Consider the following 24,105-nt stretch of genomic DNA (forward strand, 5'->3'; position numbering starts at 1 on the left):
CAGTCCAAAAGGAAAATATCTGTGAGACAAGCAATAAGATATCTCTATGTAGGACACAGAGACTCCATTTACTAGAAGACAAAGGACCTGGTTTGTTGAAAAAAGACTCCAGAGCTTGGAGTTAGCAGAACTTAATTGGATACTTTTGTTATTCTTGCCTACCAAAATATAATTCTCATTCTCTCTGCTATAATAGTTCCTTTTATTCTTAGTCTTTTAAAAATTGTCTCTGATATTTATCAGAAGGAAATAAAAAGTGATACTGATAAAATGACTACTGTGTTATTCTTAAAATAACTCTAAAATATTTGAATCATGCATTCCTAATCATAAATGTATTAGACAATTCGAAAATCTCAAAGATTGAATGTTCTGTGTTCACTGTTTGTGATGGTAACCTTATTTTCATGCTGTCTTGCTTAAGTTTTGTCTGCTTTTCACTCCTATCCTGCCCACTATCAATACTTTGGGTCAATTTTAAGTGAAAAGGAAAAGAAAATTTGTGACCGCATGGGAAAATAAGCATGTAAAGTAGTGGCCTGTGTGCAGATTTCATTATTTTGTGAAACAAGTAAATAGGTGGAAACAATTGGTGCTTTGCATGCAGGTCGCTCAGCGAGCAGCCCAGCTGCAGGAGGCCTTGTTGCACTGTGGGAGGTTCCAGGATGCCCTGGAGTCCCTGCTTAGCTGGATGGCGGACACTGAGGAGCTTGTAGCCAATCAGAAGCCCCCATCGGCTGAGTTCAAAGTGGTGAAGGCCCAGATACAAGAACAAAAGGTAAGTTAGTGATGCTTTTGTATTGTGTTCCATATTAAATCTTATTAATAAGAGAAAGAATGCACCTTGTGACTGTTTTAATTAATATAATAACCTAGTTAACTGGTTATTGCTGCTGTAGACATTATTTTGTTAGTCATTCAACAAATATTTATTGAACATCTTCCATGGGCCAGGCCTTGTTCCAGATGCTGGGTCTATATCCCTGAACAAAAACGATGAAAATTTCTCACTGAGTTCAAAATCAAGTGGGAAGGGCATGGCAAGACTGAAAGACAATAAGTAAAGTAAATAAGTGAATTGTAGTAAGTTGTTAAGTGATAAATAAAGCAGGGATGGTGGAGAGGAATCAGGAAGTAATAGAGCAATGCTGAGGGACCCAAAGCACTTAAATGGAGGGAGGGGTGTGTGTAATTTTAAATAGTCTTCAGAGAAGGTCTCACTGACAAGATGGCATTTGTATGGAACTATCATTGTTCCGTTATATATTAGGTTGATCCATATGAAATTGTCTTTTTATAGATTAAATATTGACAGTTTCTTATAGTTCAACCCATTACTGAAGAGGCAAATATTTGATTCATATATGCTGAGAAATGTGCCGTTGTGTCTTTTGACACTACTAAAATGAGGCCAAGATGGGAAAATAGGGTCTTCAGAGGGATGTTATGTCCCTGAGACTGACCACGTGATGGTTTTTGTGCCCCTGATGGCAGTGGTCAGGTCTGAAGCCTTTAATACCACTTTCAGTAGTAGTCAGCCAGCCATGACTTGAGATGACATGTGGGAAGGATCCTAGAGCATGGTGTACTGGTAAGGTTTCTCCCCTCTAAAACTTTAAATAGAAGGAGGCGGATCATGTTAATTTAAAACTTAAAGTAATTTTTAAAAATTTTACATTTTTTTTAAATTTATAAAAAAGATACATTTTAAATTTCCCTTTCTGTGCCTGGCTTATTTCACTTAGCCTAGCTAATAATAGTGTACTGTATATTTCAAAGTTGCTAAAAGAATAGATTTTAAAGGTCTTCACCACAAAAAAATGGTGAGTAGGTGAGGTGATGGATATGTTAATCAGGTTGATTTAATCATTCCACAGGGTTTACATATATCAAAGCATCAAATTGCGTCCCATAAATTCAATTATTATTCATAATTAAAAATGGAAAAAACAAAAAATTCTGCATTTACCCTCAATTTTTTTTATATTTAAGACGTACTGCTTACTTTGATTTCTACATTTAATACTATCTCTCTAAAAGTTCTTTGAAAACTTCAGCATATTGGGAAGTTATACCAATTAGAAATAGGTTTAGAGGTAAGTATTAAGAAAACATAACTGGAAACACGTTGCATTTGTGTGATTTTTGCATAATACAGTGTCTGCCGTTCACAGTTTAAAGTTAACTCCAGGGTAACGATGCCTAGTCAACAAAACCTATTCATTGATTTTGCTTTTTTTTTGCTACAGGCTTTGTTATTAAAATGTATCAGAGTAATTAGTTCTCCTTGCTGCCAAAGCACCTGTTGTACTTTGATTATATCATGACTTTAATATATAAAAACCCATGTCAACAGTTTGTCTTACCCTTCTCTTTAAATAAGTTCCTCTTACCTCTTGCCTTGGTGGTCTTGATCTCAAAATACCCTTTTAGCTTTTTACTTCTGGGTAACTGTCATATCTTTAATCCTTAATTATCAGTCCAGATCATTAAGGAAGCAGTGAAGCACAGTGTTTCATACGCTTATGCCTTCCTCATTGCTGTTAGCACAGTGGTTGTGCACAGCAGTCGCTCATGAGCAATTTGTTTGATTAGATTAGAGACAGGTAATCCTGCATTCAGGCTTCTTAGCTTCTTATAGCAAACATTCCATTTTAGGTGCCTTGAAATGTTTAATTAGAATCAAATTGAATTTTGTTTCTGGTGCCAAATCCTGAAACATTAGTCTTATTTAGCCAGCTTTGGAGATTCTGACATCTTCCACCCTCTCTTCCTATTAGCAATGATGTGTAAAGGCTGTTTTTGTCTGCATCCTCACACAGATTTTAGGAGCCAGTCCCACCTAGTAAAAGCAGCCAAGAGCCTCTAGTTTTAGCCTTGTTAACTTGTGAACTTGGGCTGAGTTTTAACTTCCTTGTCTATAACGGATTGTTTAACGCGGGAAAGGGTTTTGAAAACAGTAATGATTTATGGGAACCTTTTGTATCTTGACAGGGCATATAGTTGTTGAATATTTAAGGCATTCTTATTTCATTACAATAATGATGATTTTGCACTTTTTTCATGATTCATTGGAGTTTTCCTAAGCAGCACCTTCTACCGTATTATGCTCTATTAAAAATTAATAATGAGTTTAGTGGCCTTATCAATATTAATTTTGTCCACTATGAAAAGCCCCTGCCACAATAGTAATGAATCATTAAACAAATCAGTTACCTTTAAAATCCCACTTTTCAGATTCTTTCGTATGTGTATACATACAAAATACATTTCTGTCATATTTAAATGTACTTAGAATACATTTTACTTTATATTCATACATTTATTCTCTTGTTTTTTAAAATATATTTAATGTTTTGTCTCAAGCTTCTCCAAAGATTGTTGGATGACCGCAAATCTACGGTGGAGGTAATCAAACGAGAAGGAGAAAAAATTGCTACAACAGCAGAGCCTGCAGATAAAGTGAAGATTTTGAAACAGCTCAGTCTCTTGGATAGTAGATGGGAGGCATTGCTTAATAAAGCTGAAACAAGGTAACATACATACTTCTAGTTCTTTTGAAAGAGTGGCAGTGGCCTTAGTCTACAAAACTGACCTCTTGTATTTTGGTTATACTTTCCTTTAAATCATGATTTTCCTATATTTATCATGTATATGAACAGGGATAGCAAAGATTGTAATGGTTCTTTCCTCATTCCTCTAATAGTAATGACTCGTTACCACTATTTCCCAACTTTTTAAGAAAAGTATTTCCCTTGGGGGTGATTAATTCATTTATTCATTACATAGTTACTGCCTGTTTACCATGCATCAGGCACAGAGTTAGGTCTTGTGTTATCGGGGTGAGCTGGGCAGATCATCTCTGCCATCGGATAGGGTATGGTCTAAGAGGGTTTATAGACATTGAGAAGTAATGATAAATGTAATGTCTCAAAGTAGAAATACAGGTTGCTGTGGGAGCATACGACAGGAAGAACCTAGTCTAGGGGCAGAAAATGACGGTTAAGTTTTACAGCTGAATGGGAGCTAGCTAGGAAACAAAGAAGGTAGAAGGGTGTGCTAACTTCTTGAAGGCTAGGAAGCCTAGAGCCTGGCTCCACTGGGTGTTTGTTTTCAACGATTTTATTACAAAAGCCCAACCCATATTTCAATATCTGCATTGATGCCACATTGACCAGCCATAGTAGTAGCTATGTTGAAGAGTAGTCATCTAGGCTGGTTGGGTTGAAAACAGAACCATGGACCTGAATAAGTATGTTATATAAATTCTCACCTTCTTTGGAAAGTGAAGAGAAGGATTTGTCTAAACTTCAGATACAGAGTATAATTAATTACAGTTTTAGGAACCATAGAATGCAGTGCTCTCAAAGAGGTGTAAAGTCTCATATTGTCCTTTAATATGTTTCAACAGATTAACCCTTTTGTGTAGTGCCCTTGGAGCTGTGCCCTGGCTGCCATGGGACATAGTCTCAGTGATTTTAAAAGAATAACTGGATGAATGTCTAGATCTCTGCTTTACTACCATAACTGGTCTTCTTTTCCTAAAACCATCTTCACAGACATATTACATTGAGGGATATTGATAATAGTTATGATTCACACCTGGATTTATTGTGGACAGTTTAAATCATAGTGAATGAAATCCCATCACAGAATAGTTATTTCCACTGATTTAAGGTGATTGGATATTTGAATTTAGAAAACAAGGTCACAGATGGTGATAATCCAGAAGTAATTATGAATATAGTAATTTTATTCATTTTGTAGAATCAAATATATCAACTGAAAGTTTAAAAAAAATGTGTGTATATTGTGATATGTTACAGAAATTATATTTAATAGTTCGTGCCAATTTTCTATAATTCTCTTCTTCCTTATAGAAAGCTAATTTCTCAAAACATGTAATTCCCTGAAAATTAAACATAATAAGAAATTAAGGCAACAGTATTTCTCCATCCCAGCCCTCTATGTATACAGGATTTGATACTGAATCAGGTACTCTGTATACAGACCAGCACAGTAGCTTGCCCTAGATAAATACTGAGGATGGTGGAAGCAGGTTTTAACTTACTTTAGTCCTCTGCAACTGAGGAAGCATTTATTTCCAAAGGTATTTTAAACTACCGGTAAAAGTCCAATGAAGTCCAAACTTCTCCTCTGTTCATGATATTTTAATCCATAAAATATTAATATTGATTTTTGGAAGTAAACCTGACACTGTGCTTTTATAAAATAGGAATCACTATTAATTCCACTAAGCAGGGGAGGAAGAAGCTATGTATGCTCTTCAAAATTTGAAACCAATTTCAACCATTTGATTAAAAACAATCTCAGTATCTGGTGCTTCAATTAAAATTAATATATAAAGCACTTAAAATGAGGCCTGGCACAGAATATGTGTTCAATAAATTTTACCTATTTTGTTGTGAATATTGCTGCTGTTGTTATTTTAACATTGCTGTCATTGTAATTATTGGAAGTATTATTACAAATAACTACTTCAGACTTTCATGAGATTCAGAGGATGATCTGTTGTTCAACTTTAATTTTTTTTTAAACTGAAGAATTGTTTTAACATGTTCTTTAAATGTTAAGAGATTTAAATTTTAACCTTAGATAGTTTCTACAGAAAATGTTTAGAATAGATTGCAGGAGCATGACTGAAGATTTTTGCTGAATATTTCACACATTCTTCATGCCTAAATGACCTCTATCTTGGCACAATTTATAGGAATCGTCAGTTGGAAGGTATCTCGGTGGTAGCACAACAATTTCATGAAACCTTAGAACCACTGAATGAGTGGCTTACGACCATAGAAAAGAGACTGGTGAATTGTGAACCCATAGGAACCCAAGCATCTAAACTTGAGGAACAAATTGCACAGCACAAAGTAAGATGTAAATCACACTTTAGCGAGGTTCAGTTTTTATTGTGTAGTTTTGTGACATAAATTTGAGTCATGTACTATTGTTTTGTTTAATTGCAAACTAAATCCATTTCATATGTCATGCTTTAGTTTTATGTATGTTTTCATTTTTATTTGTCCATTCTTTTTGTTTTTCTTGTTTGTTTTTTCAAACTTTGTTTAGGCCTTAGAAGATGACATCATCAATCACAATAAACATTTACACCAGGCTGTTAGCATTGGCCAGTCCTTAAAGGTTTTGAGCTCCAGGGAGGATAAAGATATGGTGCAGAGTAAATTAGACTTCTCTCAAGTGTGGTACATTGAGATTCAAGAGAAAAGTCACAGCAGGTCTGAGCTCCTCCAGCAGGCCTTATGTAATGCTAAGATTTTTGGGGAAGATGAAGTTGAGCTGATGAACTGGCTGAATGAAGTGCATGACAAACTGAGCAAGCTCTCAGTCCAGGATTACAGCACTGAGGGGCTATGGAAGCAGCAGTCTGAACTTCGGGTATTTTGATTTATTTTTATTTTATTTTATCTGATTTTTTCATTTCAATCGTCATTATTTCTGAGTCCTTATTTCTGTGCAATTTTATGTTTATGATGATTTCGATGAATTACTATACTCAAAAAGACTTTGTTTATACAGATTACTTTTAATTAAGTCTTTTTAAAAAAGAGATTGAATCTAATTAGCTGGATATTTCACTTTTCATTTTGTTATTTTATTATACAAATTTATTAAGACCTATATTAGCCGGTACTTTAGTACATCCACAGCGCCCATTTTCATAGGGCCCTAAGTGTTTTCTGAAAAGGAATATGCTGTGAATTATGGTAAATGAACATAGGACATGGGGCACAGTGGTGAAAAGAAGAGGTCTAAACATGGAACCAGTAAGAATATGTGAAAATGTAGATATTTACTCAAATACGTCTCTGTGAAATCTAATTAAAGTTCTCTGAGATTAACTAACGTTAATGCTGACTTAAATGTTTTTCCGCCCCACATAAAAATGGTACCTATGTTTTTAGGTTCTGCAAGAGGACATCTTACTCAGGAAACAAAATGTAGATCAGGCTTTACTAAATGGTTTAGAACTACTTAAACAAACCACAGGTGAGATATCCTTCAAATCAAATAATCATGTGGTCAGCATTTTACATTGTTTTCAAAATATTTTAGGGATGGGAAAAATCTAAAATGTTTTATAATTTTTGGTCCATTCCAAGACTTTTATTCTGGAAAATACTTTGAAGACCAATCAAGGGGGTGGTTAGGATATGATCTCACTTTTTTCTCATGATCTCACTTGAGTTTTTGATGGAAGTTGTGTGTATTACTCATAACATAAAGCGCTTTGGCACAGGAGCTCATCAGAGAAGCCCAGGACAGTTACATTACTTTTCCACTTGTGGAAGGCAGATGAAAACGTAGGTTGTAGACAGTTTATTTTTAAGATAGATTGCATTACAGTGACACACAGTATGGCTATATGCATATGTATACACAGGCTTCATTTCTTCGTGTCTGAATCACTAAGAAAACTGGTATGTAGTTTAGAATCTATATGCAATTTTAGGATGACTCAGAGAAACTAGTTTTAATGATTTCTTTGGCCATAGGAATTTCACTATACCTATATCCAGTTCAGCAATGTGTATATTTTGGGAGCAAGTACTATTCATTATGTGTTGAAAAAATTAAATGTAGAATCAAGACCCTTGAGCTAGAAGTCTGAAGCCCAGGACACAGTTTTTCTGTGTGTCACAAAATGAGGCAGAGGCAACTAAGATCTGTTAGAATAGTGCAGATGAGTAATGATGAGTAACTAAGAGCAGAGAGGCTAAGTATCTTGCCCAAAGTAACCCAGCTTTTAAGCCATGCATGAAGTCAGTATCTGAAGTCAAGCAGTTTTTAACCCCTCTGCTTTGAAAACAAAGTCTCATATAAACAGACACAAAAGTACTGCTTTCCACATAACTAAAGACACTTATCCCTTTCCAATTTCTACATTTGTATTCAGATTTGCCTGAAATCTTGGGAAAGATTAAAATTTAGAAAAGGGTTTATCTTGAATAAGATTATCTTTAGAAAAATGTCTCCTTTTGTTCCCTAGAAAATTTCATCTGTGTTTTATAATATCTGAAGAAACCCTCCCCCACCTTTTTTTTCTTTCATAAGAAATAACGTGACTTTGAAATTTTAGGTGATGAAGTTTTAATAATTCAAGATAAATTGGAAGCCATTAAAGCAAGATACAAAGACATTACTAAATTGAGCACTGATGTGGCCAAGACTCTGGAACAGGCGCTGCAGCTTGCAAGTCGGCTGCACTCCACACACGAAGAGCTGTGCACCTGGCTGGACAAGGTGGAGGTGGAATTACTTTCATATGAAACTCAGGTTCTGAAAGGAGAAGCAGCAAGTCAAGCACAAGTGAGACAAAAAGTAAGCTCTGATTTCTGCATTTTTTATTAGTCTTTTATCTTTTAGGGAGTCTTACTCACACAAGAATAATATTATGTTTGTCTTATGTCATTACATATGCTGAAGGATGCCTTGGTGGGTAGAGACCCAACAGAAATTGGCAGCAGATGAACCGTTTAAACTTTTAGGAGCCCAGAGATGAAAACAGTGTATTATAATTGTTTCAAGAGTATTGTATTTGGGAGTATAGTTTATTACCCAAAGGACAGAATGATGAAAACAGAAAAAAAAAGAAAAGTGATCGTTGTTTCGAAGACACACGTAATTTGGTTGAAATACCAATATTTCTGTAAGATAACATGGGGTGGGTTTTCTAATTATATCACAAAAGTGGCATATTGCCATGTTAATCATTCTTCTTTTCAAAGATACCAGCCTCTGTTTTTATCATCCTTGAAGTATGATCACATGTGGGTAAAAGGGAGTTGGTGAGGTCAGGCTCACTTAGCCTGTAATGATTCTGCTGTCATGATTTAAAGCCAGTTTGTCCTCATTTTGAGGGTTACTTAATTCTGGCTTGGAATGTCTTCTCTATTTTACTTTTCTGTTACCTGATTACTTAGAGATTCCCAGAAAGTGAAGAATAATATATGTTAACTTGCTTGTTTTTGCTTCTGAAATTTTAAATATTTATATTAAATTTCAAAGATAAAATCTTGCCATGTCGACAAATGAATTGTTCTTTGAACTGCTCAGGAAATACTTTTCTTTTTGCAAAATAGCTTTAAATAAAAAAGGTTTATTTAACTCAACTGAAACTAAGGGAGGGGGGAGGGGGGCAAAGCATCACATTCTTCGCCTGCAAAGGGCTTGAGCTCCAAGAACAGTTAAAGGAAAAGTCTGTTGAAGCTCTTAAGTGTTACTCACTCATTTGTATGTTTTCAGGAACTGAAAAAGGAAGCTAAGAACCACAAAGCCTTACTGGACTCCCTGAATGAAGTGAGCAGTGCTTTGCTGGAACTGGTACCATGGAGGGCAAGAGAAGGACTTGAGAAAATGGTAGCTGAGGACAATGAGCGCTACCGATTAGTGAGTGACACCATCACTCAGAAGGTGGAGGAGATCGATGCTGCGATTCTGAGATCACAGCAGGTAGGGAAAAATGGTTTGTTGTCTAGGCAATAAATTTTCTTCAGCTGTTCCCAGAGCCTTTACCTGAACAAAGATGCCTGTTAATACTGTTTCCATTCATTTGCTGTGCTTCCAAAATGAAAGGGTGGATTTGTAAAGAAGTTAACTGGGCTCCTTCGATGTCTGAACACCAGGGCAAGGCTAATCTGTACATTGTTAACAGCCATCTGCCTCATTGTTTTAGATTTATCCTTACCAAGTCAGACATTGCGAAGATCAGCCCTGCTTTCCAAACAAAATGCTTTTGTCTACACATACGCGTATTGCTGATATTTTTTACGCATTGACTAAGTCTAATCAGTATGTGAGTAAATACTGTGAATTGTCATGTAAGTCGGTATTAACTGTTCATTTACAGAAAGCTGTGGCAAAGAGAAAGTATTTTTTTTTTTATTAAAAGAAAGCAGTTTTGTTGGTAATATGAAGTCTTTTTCAGAAAATGACAGAAGAGGGAAAGATGATAGGTTCCAATTTGTCTATAACTCCTGTAGAATGTATACTCCAGAAGTTATGTAGGCATTCAGCCCTTAGTCATAGCTCCCTGGGAAGACTGTGGGCAATGAGTGGGGTCCTAGAAATAGAAGTTTGTAATGTGTTGATTAATTTTAGTTGAAATTTCTGTGAATATTTATAATAAGTCATCAGACTTACTACAGAGTTTATGTGTGGGAGTAGTATGATACTGCCGTGTACTTTAGAGCAGAGCTTAGGATGGTGTACAACTAAGCTCTTACTATTACGAGCCAAAAACAAGAAGCATAAATCCAGCAGATTCTGTGGGAGCATCCAAAATTAATTTTCTAATGTTGCCATAAAAATGGAATTTATATAGTTAGTTCTAAAACATAATGTTCCCCTTCTCATTTTAGTGTAATGCTTTAGAATGACAACAACTGATGAAATGCAGTGATAGCAAAAGCCCTGCCTAAGAAATTTTTGTGAAGGAGGGCATTTGTGCTTGAGGAATGTATTTGCGTGACTTTTTAAACAGAGTTTTATGCCTCATTATTAAAGGAAAATGAGTGTGTTTATTTGTGAAGTTTATTCAGCTATTGAAAAATATTATATTTTTTTAACTGAAATTCATTTGAACATTTCAGAACTGGCACTGAAGGCTTCTCTAAATAGCAAGAAAATTATTCTGTACTCTTGGGAGTAAGATTTTCTTGAGAAGTTGAGTATGGTTGGTCAGTTTAGTAAAGTGGGACGGTAATAAGGGCACCGTCACAGATTGAGTTTTCATTGGTTAGTAATCTCTGGTATGTGCCAAGGTCATTAACTGTGGCCAGGTTCTTCAAGGTTTTGCAGATGTTTTCCAAAGGCTTGGGGGAACGTAAGTCAGTGTTAAGTCTTCCAGAATCCAAGACAAAGATCCTTTAGGAAAATAATGATTTGGGGTTTTTTTTCCTCTCATAAAATCAATCCTTATTTAAAATTTCAAGATTTTCTCAAAGAATACAGAAAAATTCATGAAAGAAAGAGTATGTAAGCAATTTGGTCTGTATCCTTCCAGCCTTCCTCTTGAGAAAGAAGGACAACGTATATAGTAACATCTTTTTGAGAGAGAAAGGTAATGTATATAGTAAAAGTTTTACTACCAGTAGATTACACATATTAATACCATTAATATCTTCTGGTTGTTCATGTGTGTATTTTTATCATCATTTCCTTGAAATACCTGCAGGTATTTCCAATGAAAATACCTCCAGTAAGCCTACTTAGACACACAGGTATTTAGAGCTGGGAGGAACATGCACAGTGTGCATGGGGTAAAGCGACTTGCCTGTGGTCTCACAAGCAGGAAGTGGCAGAGTAGCAACTCAAATTTCATCCTTATCTCATTCTCCCTCACTGCTGTGCCTCCTCATAAATTATATAGAGAGGAAAACACTCGAGGGTAGTGAACCATTTTTTTCTAAACTTCTTCAGTAATCTGAAGGTTCCATTATTACAGCAAAATAGAGGTATATAATGAGCATATTTCCAGCTATAAAGACTGTGGGGGATGAGAATGCAACATTAAAAGGGTCATAAAACATGACCATGTAGGGAAGCCTAAGAATAGAGTAGTAGGTACCTGTCTTTCTGGTGTGGTAGAGACTTTGCACTTGTAAGTTTCTAAACTCATAATTTTCAAGTTCATAAAGGAGCTAATATATCACTGAAATATTTATAAGGTTGCCTACTTATAGATGTTTGGAATTAGGACCAGAGTACAGTTTGATAAAAATGTTTGTTTTCTGTTTACCCAATAACAATACATCCATGAAATATAAAAAGGAGTGGTGAAAAAAAGCATATCTTTAGACCTGGATATTAGCCACTTATTTTGGACTATCTGTTTTATATTGTTTAAACAAATTACCATTCTGAATCTGTTTTCCGTATGAAATATGGACATGATATGACCTGAGCTCATCTTTTTAGGTACACCTTTAGTCATATGCAATTTGTTTTATTAACTGTGACTCTTCCCACAAACCCCTTCCCCCAGCTTACCAACATCCATCCACAAGTGATGGGGTAAGGACATGTGCCTTGAATAATACTTCACAATTTAAAAATTTATGGATTTAATGATTTGTCCCACTTAAACCAGGGAGAGTTAAACTAGATTTTAAATGACTGGGTGTTCTGTTTTCTGAGCAGAAATACCTCTTAAGATATTTCATATTTTTTCCCAGTTTTAAGGTTGCATATGTACAGATATGCCTCCTTTATAATATCAACCTGCTTTTTGGAATCTAACAAAAGCATAAGCACTTTGTGAATGGTCAAGCCACAATCACAGAATGTACTGACTTTTAAACATCTGGATGGAAGAGGTCAAGAAAAACATGGAAAAGAATTAAAAGTTTGAAGGGAGAACAGAAGGGAACATACAGATATCTTCTAAATAGCATATACTTTGTAATCACCTTGTGTAAATTTAGGTTTTTAAAAAATTTTGATTTGACAAGGTTAGATTTTCTTGTTAATCCTATATCACAATAACAGTTTTGAAAAGATATGCCATTGAACTTTTATAACATAGGTGTGAAGGTCCTATTTGTTATTATTTGAGAAAAATTGAACAGCCTCAGTAATGGGTGATGAGTGAGAACTTGTACCTTTGCTGATACCACCCACCAAGGCCCCAAATCTGACTCCAGATTTGCAGGCATTGATAATCTGGAAAGGATATTATTTTGTAAAGTAATTGGGCCCATTCATTACTTTTAGGAAGAATCTGAATGGGACAAGGTAGCTTCGTAATAATGATGTGGGGCTAAACTGCCTCCTTCTTATAATACATGCCATTATCTGAGTTAGAAAGTACATATTTCTGCATTTTAAACCTACACAGAGTAGCATATCTTTGTTGCTTTCTTTCTACAAGCCCTGTGGAAATGGGGAAAGACACTTTTGCTTGAAAGATGTATAGACTTGGGTTCTGAATTCAGACTACCTTGATTCTTAAAGCCTCAGAGCAATTCATCATCCTTTGCTTCTTATAACATACAGTTATCAGTAGTTGCTAAAATATATATATCTCACAGGATTTGGGAATCCCAAACATTCTTCAGCAGTTCTAATTGCTTGGCTTATGTAAGCGGGCCCCATAATAATCCTATTATAAAGGCCCTTGGATTGGTGGTTTGGGTGCAGTTAATCCAAACAACTCATTGGGTCATTAGGAATCAGCCTGGAGAAAAATACCACTTGTTTATTTCTTTTAAAGGACCAGAAGAAAACATATCCTACGGAAATGAGATTTGTTTAGTCCCTCCAGGTGTTGTAGATGGGAAAATATGGGCTGTGTTATAAATAATGAGAGGCAAAGTGAAAGGAAATGCTAATCAAAAGAATGTGATAAGCGCCCAGTCAGGGGAAGGGAGTAAAAAGGATGTCCTTGAGGTTAAGGTTTGCTTATCACTTCGCCTTAAACCTCTGTTAAGACCCATTATGTATTGACCGTTGTGGTAATATGTAATACTCAGGTGGTAAATGCTGAGCCTGAGATTCTAACAAAGGTGGTCTGACTTTGGCGGTCCAGAAGTCAGACCACCTTCGTTAGAATCTCAGGCTCAGCATTTACCACCTGAGTAATCTTTGGTAAGTTAGTTAACTTCCCTTTACCTTATTTTTCTAAGCTGGAAATGGAGTTCATGGCAGTACTCACATGATAGAGTTGTCAGGAATGAAGGAGGTATTGCATATTAAGCAATTAGAACAATGCGCTCAGGGGGATGCTGGCTGTTACTGTTTTAGAGAGTGTTTTTCAGGCATATTTAGATGTAGCTACTTAAAATGTCTTGCACTAACTTTTAGAAAATTCCTGAAATGCTAATTCAACTATAATAGATGGTAACTAGAGTTGGTGGTTAGACTCCTCTGATGCTATTAAAGTATTTCCCCAAATGCAATTATGGATGCCAAGATTATCGACATTTTATGTTAAGTCAAATTTTACTTCCGGTATGAGCAGTAAACAAATTCATTAAAATTTGGCCTAGTATATTGTTTTCCATGTTGCTTACATGTAAAATGGACCATTTTTATGGTCCATTAGAAATACACGTTAACCAGTCATTTGAGTGAGTCATAGACCCAAAATGCCTCTCCTTACTATAACTTACTTAATGTAGACTTAATGTAGATCCTGTAGCTACTCCATTTGTTGCTTAACAATATTTGCTGCTTTAACAAAAAATTTCTCAAATGGCAGAAGGATAATTCCTGCTTGAAGTCTTTTTTTTTTTTAGAGCAAATGTTTGACTTGATCAAAGAAACATTGTTTGGGTTTCAGCTTTCCTTTTTTGGCAACTTAGAGGTTATCACCATACTGTTTACTGCTGGAAAGTTTTTTTTTTTTTTTTTTTTTTTTTAAATAGCGGAGACACAGTGTTAAACTAACAGTAATACTTAACAGCCTGACTTTCTTTATGAGGACTCTGATATAAATACCGTCAGGCTGAACACAAACAATAGGAGTGGGTGTCACTTTATTTATTTATTTTCAGGAATCAGTAGTAGAAAAAAATTCATAATTGTTTTATGAATTCATAAAAAATTCATAAATTTTATTCAGGTATCTTGCAGCATTTACACTCAGGTAGAAAAGCCTGGACTGTTTTTCTCAGTCTTATATTCTTTAGGTAAATCACATCAGTTTTTACCTATAAATTCATTGTATATGCCTTCGAAAGTAACAGTCCTCATAGAAGACTCTTTCACTTCTTTTTCATGGGGATTCTTTCTCCACACCTGAAGCTGCTGAATTGATTGATGAAATGGTTTTCTTTTGTTTTCATATTGATCAATAATTGCTAATGAATAACTCCATTTTAAATTAAATAACATCGTAGAAATTATTGAACCAGATTAAGGTAGATTTTTTTTTCAAACGGTTTCTTGGTTTTCTTACAATTACAGAAAGTTTACCCATAAGCTTGACAATATTAAATTGTCAATATTAAAAAATAAATTATACCCCATGTTGATGAAGTTATAGCAAAACACTGCTTGTGGGAGTATATATTAATATATTCTATCTGAAGGGCAGTTTGGCAGTATATATCTTAAGAGAGAAAACACAAATAGGAACTTACAGGTGAAAGGTTACCCACGGAGTTGTTTTCCTTTCTTTAAAAAAAGTTTTTATTTGATATATTTTTGTTTAATTTTTAATTTTTATAGGCACATAGTAAATATATATATATATGAGGTACATAAGTTATTTTGATACAGGCATACAATGTCTTTTTAAAATTAAATTTGTTTTAAGGTCATTGTAAATTCACCTGCAGTTGTAGGAAATAATACAGAGAAATCCCATTGGATCCTTTACTCAATTTTCCCCAATGGTAACATCTTTACAGTGAAATATCACAAGCAGGATACTGACGTTGATAAAGTCAAGATACAGAATATTTCCCTCACCACAAGAATCTTTCATGCTGCTCTGTGAGCCATACCCATTCCATCCCACTCTATCCTCCCTAACTTCTGTCAGCCACAAAGCTGTTCTCTATTTCTATAATGTCATCTCAAGAATGTTCAAGTGCTTTTTAGTCACAACCTCTTTCTCTTCTCCTTCTGGGACTTTGATAACATGAATATTAGGACTTTTGTGGTAGTCCCACAGGTACCTGCAGCTCTGATTATTTTTTAATTTATTTCCTATTATTCAGTCTGGGTAATTTCTTTTCCTTCACTGATTCTTTCTTTTGTCCCCTTCATTGAGCTCATCCACTGACATTTTTATGTCATTTATGTTTTTCAGTTCTACATTTTCACTTGGTTCTTCTTTATACTGTGTCTTCTTTTTATTTGCTGAGATGTTCTATGTTGTTGATGAAGCCTTCTAATTTTTTGTTTCAACTATGAACATTCAGAAGTACTCATTGAAGCATTTTTATCATGGCTGCTTTAAAATCATTGTCAGATAATTCTAACACGTCTTCCGTTTCCGTATAGGCATCTATTTGATTATGTTCTTTAATTCAGTTAGAGATTTTCCTGGCTCTTATATGATGTTATGAGTGTTAGAGCTTAAGCTTTCTGTTTTAGCTGCCTTCCCCCGTTGCCACTCTGGCAGAAGAACCTGGGCGTGCTACCAGGTGAAGGTAGAAGTCCCGGTTCCCAATTCAACCTCTGTTGACACCTAGGGGATGGATCGTCAGTTCCTCTGGGTGGGTGTGGGAGTTCCAGCTCCCTTTGTGGTCTCTACTGATACCACAGTGCGGGTGACTGTGATGGTAACACACTGAGTGATGCTGAAGATCCTGATTCTCCACTAGGCCTTCTCTGACATCACCCCAGAGGAAAGGAGGGAGGAGCACCTCCTTACTGCTTAGTGGGGGTGGAAGCCCAGTCTCCCCATATGGTGTCCACTGACATGATGGGTCTGGGGCCTTGTTTTTGGGCAGAAGGGGTGAAACTTCTGGCTCCCTACTTGGCATTCTCCAACATCTCCTGGCAGGAGTGTTGGGGACTTTGTCACAGCATTACAAGGGAGGAAGTGTAGGCCCCCCATTTTTCTTTTCTTGGCACGAGTGTGAGTGGAGCAGCAATTATTTTCTGTAGTGTTTGGTTGGAACAGAGTGATTATTGTTTAAAAGTTGTCTGTTTCGCTAGACTACTCCTTTCCTGGTCCTTTGGCTAGAGAGAGCAGGCTTGTGTTGGGACTTTGCTGTACCCGTTCGTGTTGCGTGGTTGCCAGTTTCTCCAGCATCTAGTCTTAGATACGTGAGGCAAAGAGAAAATGCCAGAGAACTCACCACTGTGTTGTTCTTCCTTGCAGCCCAAGGTCCATAGCAGTTCTGTCCTATTCTCTCTACTTTGCGGAGTCTTCTTATGTAATGCCCAGGAGTTTTAGGTGTATTTATCATGAGGAACAGAGAAAAGTTAATGTACTCCCTCTTCCCATGAATTGACATAGCGTTGCAGTGAGTTTTAGAATTTTAAAAAATTGAGTTTATCTCCACACATCTCTCTCCCCACCTACCTATTTTCCAACCCTCATCTGGATTTCCAGATTCCTTTGAAAAGTTAGAAGATCTAGCAGTACTGAACTTGAATAGCCAGAATGTCCATTCCTCATTAATTCTTCCAGCTGAGGTCATTTTAGTGATCATTTATTGTTGGTGCTGTGGTGTTACAGGCCCATTTTGTTCATTTATGGTAACTACTTGGCCCTGGAAGGCCCTGGGGTTTATCCGATGGAAGACATTGAAAATGTTCGTGCTCTTTGACTTGGTGGTCACTTCTAGGAATCTACACGAAGGAACTAATTAGAGATGCCAACAGAAATTTATGTACAGATGCCAGGCATGGTGGTTCATACCTGTAATCTCGCACTTTGGGAGGCCAAGGCGGGTGGATTTCTTGAGGTCAGGAGTTCAAAACCAGCCTATCCAACATGGCGAAACCCTGTCTCTACTAAAAATACAAAATTAGCCGGGCATGGTGGTTCGTGCCTCTAATCCCAGCTACTCAGGAGGCTGAGGCAGAAGAATCACTTGAACCTGGGAGGCAGAGGTTGTGAGCCAAGATCATGCCACTGCACTCCAGCCTGGGCAACAAGAGCAAAAAGTCCATCTCAAAAAAAAAAAAAAATTTATGTACAGGTATTTTATAAGGTTGTTTGTGTAATAACAAAAATGCAGAAAACTTAAACAAAAGTCCAGGTATGCTAGAATATGATATTATTTCAAAATCACGTTTAAGGGAGTATGACAGGGGGAATGTTCATAGTAAATGAAAAAGCAGGATATAAAGCTGTTTACACAGTGTCATCCCAGACATTTCTACAAATCTTTCTCTCTTGATTTGTGGAAGAAAATTCACTAAAATACCAACAGTGTTAAGTCTAGGTTTTAATTTTCTTCTGTATGTTTTTCTCTGCTTTATGAATTTATACTGCACTCATAAATTACTATTATGATCAGGAAAATAACATCTCTTAAAATATTTAAGAATGCTCTTAAAAATGTTTTCTGCCATTAAATGAGATGCTTAAAAATTATACTTGAATTATTTAGGGGTATACTCTGCATACATAGAGATGTATATTTACGCATAACATTTATAAACATAATAGTATAATAAATGGAAATACTCTATTCTTTTTTCTAGGAATCATGTACTTTGATAGCAGAGTGTTAGTACATATCATAGGTGTTGAAGTGATGGGTGAAATTATTGAAAGATGGTACCTAGCTGTTGGCTTTCATAACTGTTAATTTTTTGATCAGTATTCTTGAGGTGCAAATTATTAAGACTGCCCCAAAAGAAGGCAATAGTGCTAGCTGTCCTAAAATCATTAATGTAGTGCTATAAATCCAACATGTGTTAAGAGCTTGTGGTTAATTACTCTGTGGAAAGTTTTCCTTTCTTTAAAACTTAGTTATTATCACTAATTATTTTAGGCTGCATGAGGAGATAAGCTCAGATTTTCCACTTGTGTAATAAGGATATTTCAAAGAAATGTAGATAGGTATTTTCTGGCTCCGGGAACAGGAACGTGCTGACCTAATTATTTATCTTTTGTTTAGTTTGACCAAGCAGCTGATGCTGAGTTATCCTGGATTACTGAAACAGAAAAAAAATTGATGTCTCTGGGTGACATCAGGCTTGAGCAAGACCAGACTTCTGCTCAGCTTCAAGTTCAAAAGGTGAAGAAATACATTTCCAATTGCCATATAATTTATTTGCTGGTGTGCTCCAAGTCTGTAAAATGTGCTTGTGTGATTTACTTTTTAAGACCCCTCTAGTGTAACTTGGTATTTTTAACTACTTCACCTAATTGTTTTCGTTTTAGTCATACAATTTCTTGTTTTATTTTTTGTCTTTATTTTGGTAAATCACAGACATTCACCATGGAGATTTTGAGACACAAGGATATTATTGATGAACTTGTTAAATCCGGGCATAAAATCATGACCACATGCAGTGAAGAGGAAAAGCAATCAATGAAGGTATAATCTTGTCTGTGGACTGGTAGTGGGACTCTTGAAAAAACAGCAGGTGTTGAGCTTTCAGTCCTAGAGAAACACTTTTCTGTTATCCACAGCTGCCATTTAAGCAGCAAAAATAATTAGTTTAAATAAGACATTTTTCAAATTTATAGAGTAACAGTGAAAGGAATATTTCTTAAGAGAATCACTATGAGGACAATCTTTTTGAATAGGCACAAAGGCTATTGAAGTTTGAGACCTCGGTTAACTGGCATGCATTAAGCATTCAATTAATGTTAGCTGTCTTATTACCATTATTTTCAGCCTAAATTATTGTTTTTATATGTATCAACTATTGTTTATATACTTCAGAGACATTTGGGCCTCTTAACAAAAACCAAAATATGTGGTTCTCTCTAATGCTGAAATCTACTTTGTATAAAGTTACAGTAAGCTACATAGGGAAAATATGAGCTAAGTAATTAAGGGAGCATTCAATTTGTGTAGTTTTACTTATCCTTTAAATTGGCATAAAACCGGCCATAAATAAAAATATTCAATTCATATTCAGACACGTAAGCAGCCTAAAGAAATTGATGTATAATATTGCTTCCGGTAGGAAAGATATCTCATGGCAAAAAAATATAGGAATCTCTGTGCCTAAAATTACATTTTAAAAAGTATACATTGCTTTTAAGCAATAGATAAAATAATAGAATGCACAATATCATGATATGCACTTTGTTACTTATACTCTACAATGGCAATTTTCTTGTTTATAGTTGAATCCTTATTATTTCTGTAAAGACTGATGTGAAAAATACATTGTCTTGAAATAATTTGTTATTCTGTGGTTTTTTGGGTTATGTTTGTGCTTTATCTTCTGCTATTAGTTTTTGCTATGAGTTTATACCATAATCTAGATCACTGTGACTACCCCATTAAATCAGTGTGTAGCACAGTGATACAACGTTCTGTTTGATTCCTCTCTCTGTCTCTCTCTCTCTCTATATATATATATACACACACACACGTGTGTATATGTATATATACATGTGTATATAATTAATTTTGTTAACTAGAAATTTTTACAATTTCATTTGCAAAAGGTAGTCTTTATTTTTTTTCTGCAAAGTAAATGTTGCCAGAGTCATGTAAGACTTGTATTCTAACCTCGAAGCCATTTTAAGAATGACTGGAGAATTTTGCTTATTGTTTTTGGAGATCTCAGTGTCTTACTCATAAAAAACTTGAGGCCCTTTAATTTAAAGTAAACTTTTATACATAGAAATTATTAAAATCTGAATAGTTTTTGTGGATGCATTTGTTTAACGTATATTTGTCGAATGCCCACTCTATCCAGGTGTAGTGTTGGACAGAGCACTCTGGAGTGCTTATGCTCGTTGGCCTGACCAGTTAAACATTTCATCTTCTTCTTCTTTTCTAGAAAAAACTGGACAAGGTACTGAAGAACTACGATACCATCTGCCAGATTAACTCAGAGAGGTATCTGCAGCTGGAACGGGCACAGTCCCTGGTTAACCAGTTCTGGGAAACATATGAAGAACTTTGGCCATGGCTGACAGAAACACAAACAATTATCTCTCAGCTTCCTGCCCCAGCCCTTGAATATGAAACTCTAAGGCAGCAGCAGGAAGAACATCGGGTAAGCCTGGTGTGAAAGACAATATTGTATTCCCCATTAGAAGAGAATCATGATTTTTATGACGGTTTTTAGTGCTGTTAAACACTTACAAGATTAAGGCATTTTAATAATACTGTGTTCTGGTCTGTGTAATTTGCTTACCTCATAATTGCTTCTTATACAGGGTTACAGTGAGAAGACTCATGTGGATAGACTTATTGTATATGTCACTGGTTATATCACAACTTTTATAAAATTGAATGCAGTATAAACCATCTAGGTAGAAAAAAATTCCCATTTAAAAATGTTACAGAAATAAGCTTTTGAAGCACTTTCAATTTACACACTTGAATTGTTTTTAATTTATATGTGTAGAATGTAAATGCAGAGTAGAAATACATGGGAGAGCTGTTATACAGACAAGGCCATTGAGCTTGGAGAAAATGTGTAATATGGCTGAGTGTGGTGGCTCACGCTTGTAATCCCAGCACTTTGGGAGGCTGAGTTGGGCAGATCATGAGGTCAGGAGTTCGAGACCAGCCTGACCAACACAGTGAAACCCTGTCTCTACTAAAAATACAAAAATTATCTGGGAGTGATGGCACGTGCCTGTACTGTAATCCCAGCTACTTGGGAAGCTAAGACCCAAGAATCACTTGAACCAGGGAGGTGGAGGTTGCAGTGAGCCGAGATTGTGCCACTGCCCAATCTGCTCTGGGCAACAGAGCAAGACTCTGTCTCAAAAAAAACAAAAACAAAAACAAAAAAAGAAAAGAAAATGTGTAATATAATGAATGTGTCAACATGGCAATGTTATGAAAGCTATGAGAAGGAAAAATGATGAAGTATAAAGACAGATTATTTTGTTCGTCTTATGTACATGGGACTCTTTGAAGTTCTTGTTCCTGTAAATGTAAATGAGTAAAGTAGGAAGAACACATTTACAACTACAGTTATAGTACGTTTTAAACATACATGAAATGGCACATGAAGCCCTCTTTTCAGCAGTCACTTAATTGTTATTATGGCTTAAAATTTTGTAAGAGTTTATGTGAGAGAGTGTTCAAGACTGTCAGAAAAACTAGATTTCTTGCTATTTATGGATCTGTGAACCTAGCTGCTCTTTCAGATCTGTACAGCATGTACTCTGAGACTAATCATGGATGTATGTGTGTGTGTTTGTATGCGCATGAGTGTGTGTGTGTGTGTGTGTGTGTGTATGTATGTATGCCTGTGCCCAAAAGAGAAAAAGAGAGAAACAAAGAGGAAGGGAGTAAGAGGGAGAGGGAGAGAAAGGGAGGGAACAGTTCAATTCAGGGTTTATTACATCATTGTTTGGAATATGTGACATACTTGTTAATCTTGTTTGTTTACCTTTTTGATGAATTGGCATTGAAGACTATACTGAAGTATTTATTTAGAAGAGAGTTTTAGAGAACACTTTAACTTTATTTATATAGACTGGGAATCTTATGGAGTTCTTTCTAAATGATTCAGCAGGAGAAAGATAATGTAGAATTGAATTTTTGTATAAAGGTTTATTTCTGGCAAAAATCTGATGTCTACTCACTGAATTATTTTAAATATAAAATGTTTCATGGATTTCTTTGCTAAGGTGATTTGAATGGCTGCATTTTTAGCACAGCATCAAATGGTATGGAAAGGCTTATTGTTGAGCTGAAATTTTAAAAATTGAGTTTTTTGCCTTTTTGCATAATCTTTAAGCTTTCAAAACAAATTTATGATTGTCTGTATAAAGGGAGGTACAAAGCTTTGTAGCCACATCTTCAGATTGTTTAAACTAAAAGTTTTGCTGTCTCAGAATATTTGTAGCCTCCTAGGGTGGCATTTCTTCTCCAGCTCTACAGCATCGTCTCCATGTATTTTGGGGGGAAATCTAGTTCATTCTAGCCAGGAATGAAAAATGGCTCCAAGGGCCATGTTACCACATGATAGATATCTTAAAGTCACACTGGATATCTACAACATGACTGGACTCCTATGGCAGCATGTTGCCAAGAACCATTTTGTCACATATGAGGCAAAAGGCATCTCCTTTAGTGCCCTTTTCTGATGCTCACACATACCTGAGTAGAAAGCCAGTAGGTGTTCTCTTGCCTGTCATGGAACGGTTTGAAAAAGGCTCCTCAGCCGGGCACGGTGCCTCACACCTGTAATCCCAGCACTTTGAGAGACTGAGGTGGGTGGATCACCTGAGGTCGGGAGTTCGAGACCAGCTTGACCAACATGGAGAAACCTCGACTCTATAAAAATACAAAATTAGCTGGGTGTGGTAGCACATGCCTATAATCCCAGCTACTGGGGAGGTTAAGGCAAGAGAATCACTTGAGCCTGGGAGGTGGAGGTTGTGGTGAGCGCCATTGCTCTCCAGCCTGGACAAGAGTGAAACTCCATCCCCAAAAAAAGAAGAAAGAAGAAGACTCCTCTCAGTACTTGCCAAGTGCCAAGCCAAGTTGCCTCCTAGTGGTGCTACACAGATGAGATCCTACCTAGACTCAAAGGAACTCAAGAAATATCAGCAGAGGTCTAGCATTTTATTTGAGAGTCTCTTGATAACACTTGAGTGAAAGCTTGTTTTCCAAGCATTCCCGAAATAACATTGACAGTAGAACGTATGCAATATCTTCAGTTTTCCTTTTCCATGAGATTATCTATAGCTGATATGTTTACCATTACCACCTCCATTCAGTAAAGCAGCATTAAGATATCTAATTATGCAAAATAAAAATAATAAAACCTTGGCCTGGGACACCCAGGAGCTAGATTGCATGACCGTCCCATATTCTTGTGTGCTGCAGGTTACATAGACTCTTCCTTCTTTTAAAATCGAATTCATGTTTATTTAGCCCTTTCCAAAACTATTTTGAGGCAGTCTTCTAAAAACCTTCAAAAATAGTTTATTACATTGGTGATAGTTAATGATGTAATGTGCCAGTTTCCTCAACAAGTTCTCAAAATAATGCTCATAATTGATTTTCGTAGACCCATTCAATAAAAATCTAGATATGTGACCATCCTGGTGAATTTTCCTGGTAACTGATAGAAATTAGAGTTTGCAGCAAAAGATTGGTAGCTTATCTCTAGACTATCTTTCCTGAAAGTAAGTTTCCCCAGAGAAGCTTTTGTGAGGGGCTGGAGTTTGGAGATACATATTTTGGTGAGGACAAAGGGCTGCTGCTGAGGGGACGTAATCAATAATGTGGTACAAATGGAAAACTCCTCAATGCTGCACAGAGTCCAGCCTCAAAAAATTCTGCACTCAAAGGCAGATCTTCCCCCTGGGTGTGGCTTTGGCTTTTACCCATGAAAAACTGCTCATTGAAATCCATGGGATCCATGAAGTGTAGATATTCCAGCTTTATTCAGGCTTCCAACACATCTTCTCTATTAGAGGGAATGGGGCTTCTCTTGAATTCTACGCCCACCCACTAGTATAAATATCATTGTATTTCTTGATTAGGTAACAAA

General features: G+C 36.1%; 1 protein-coding gene across 23 annotated transcripts in view; it reads left to right on the plus strand.

Annotated features, from left to right (window-relative positions):
* DST (dystonin) overlaps positions 1–24,105 on the plus strand; it is a 497,116-nt gene that overhangs the window by 420,536 nt on the left and 52,475 nt on the right. For 18 of the 23 annotated variants that reach the window (XM_064360963.1, XM_064360947.1, XM_064360946.1 and 15 more), the window contains 10 exons: positions 608–778; positions 3,367–3,533; positions 5,732–5,891; positions 6,091–6,417; positions 6,945–7,029; positions 8,120–8,361; positions 9,286–9,492; positions 18,570–18,689; positions 18,885–18,992; positions 20,419–20,637. In XM_064360963.1, the coding sequence (XP_064217033.1) occupies positions 608–778; positions 3,367–3,533; positions 5,732–5,891; positions 6,091–6,417; positions 6,945–7,029; positions 8,120–8,361; positions 9,286–9,492; positions 18,570–18,689; positions 18,885–18,992; positions 20,419–20,637 (1,806 nt within the window). The remainder of the gene's footprint in view (positions 1–607; positions 779–3,366; positions 3,534–5,731; positions 5,892–6,090; positions 6,418–6,944; positions 7,030–8,119; positions 8,362–9,285; positions 9,493–18,569; positions 18,690–18,884; positions 18,993–20,418; positions 20,638–24,105) is intronic. The other 5 variants (XM_064360955.1, XM_064360957.1, XM_064360970.1 and 2 more) reach the window with 1 other exon arrangement.

The sequence above is a fragment of the Aotus nancymaae genome, unplaced genomic scaffold (assembly GCF_030222135.1).
Source record: "Aotus nancymaae isolate 86718 unplaced genomic scaffold, 86718_ANA_hifiasm-v0.15.2.pri h1tg000040l, whole genome shotgun sequence".
In the NCBI taxonomy this organism is placed as follows: domain Eukaryota; kingdom Metazoa; phylum Chordata; class Mammalia; order Primates; family Aotidae; genus Aotus; species Aotus nancymaae.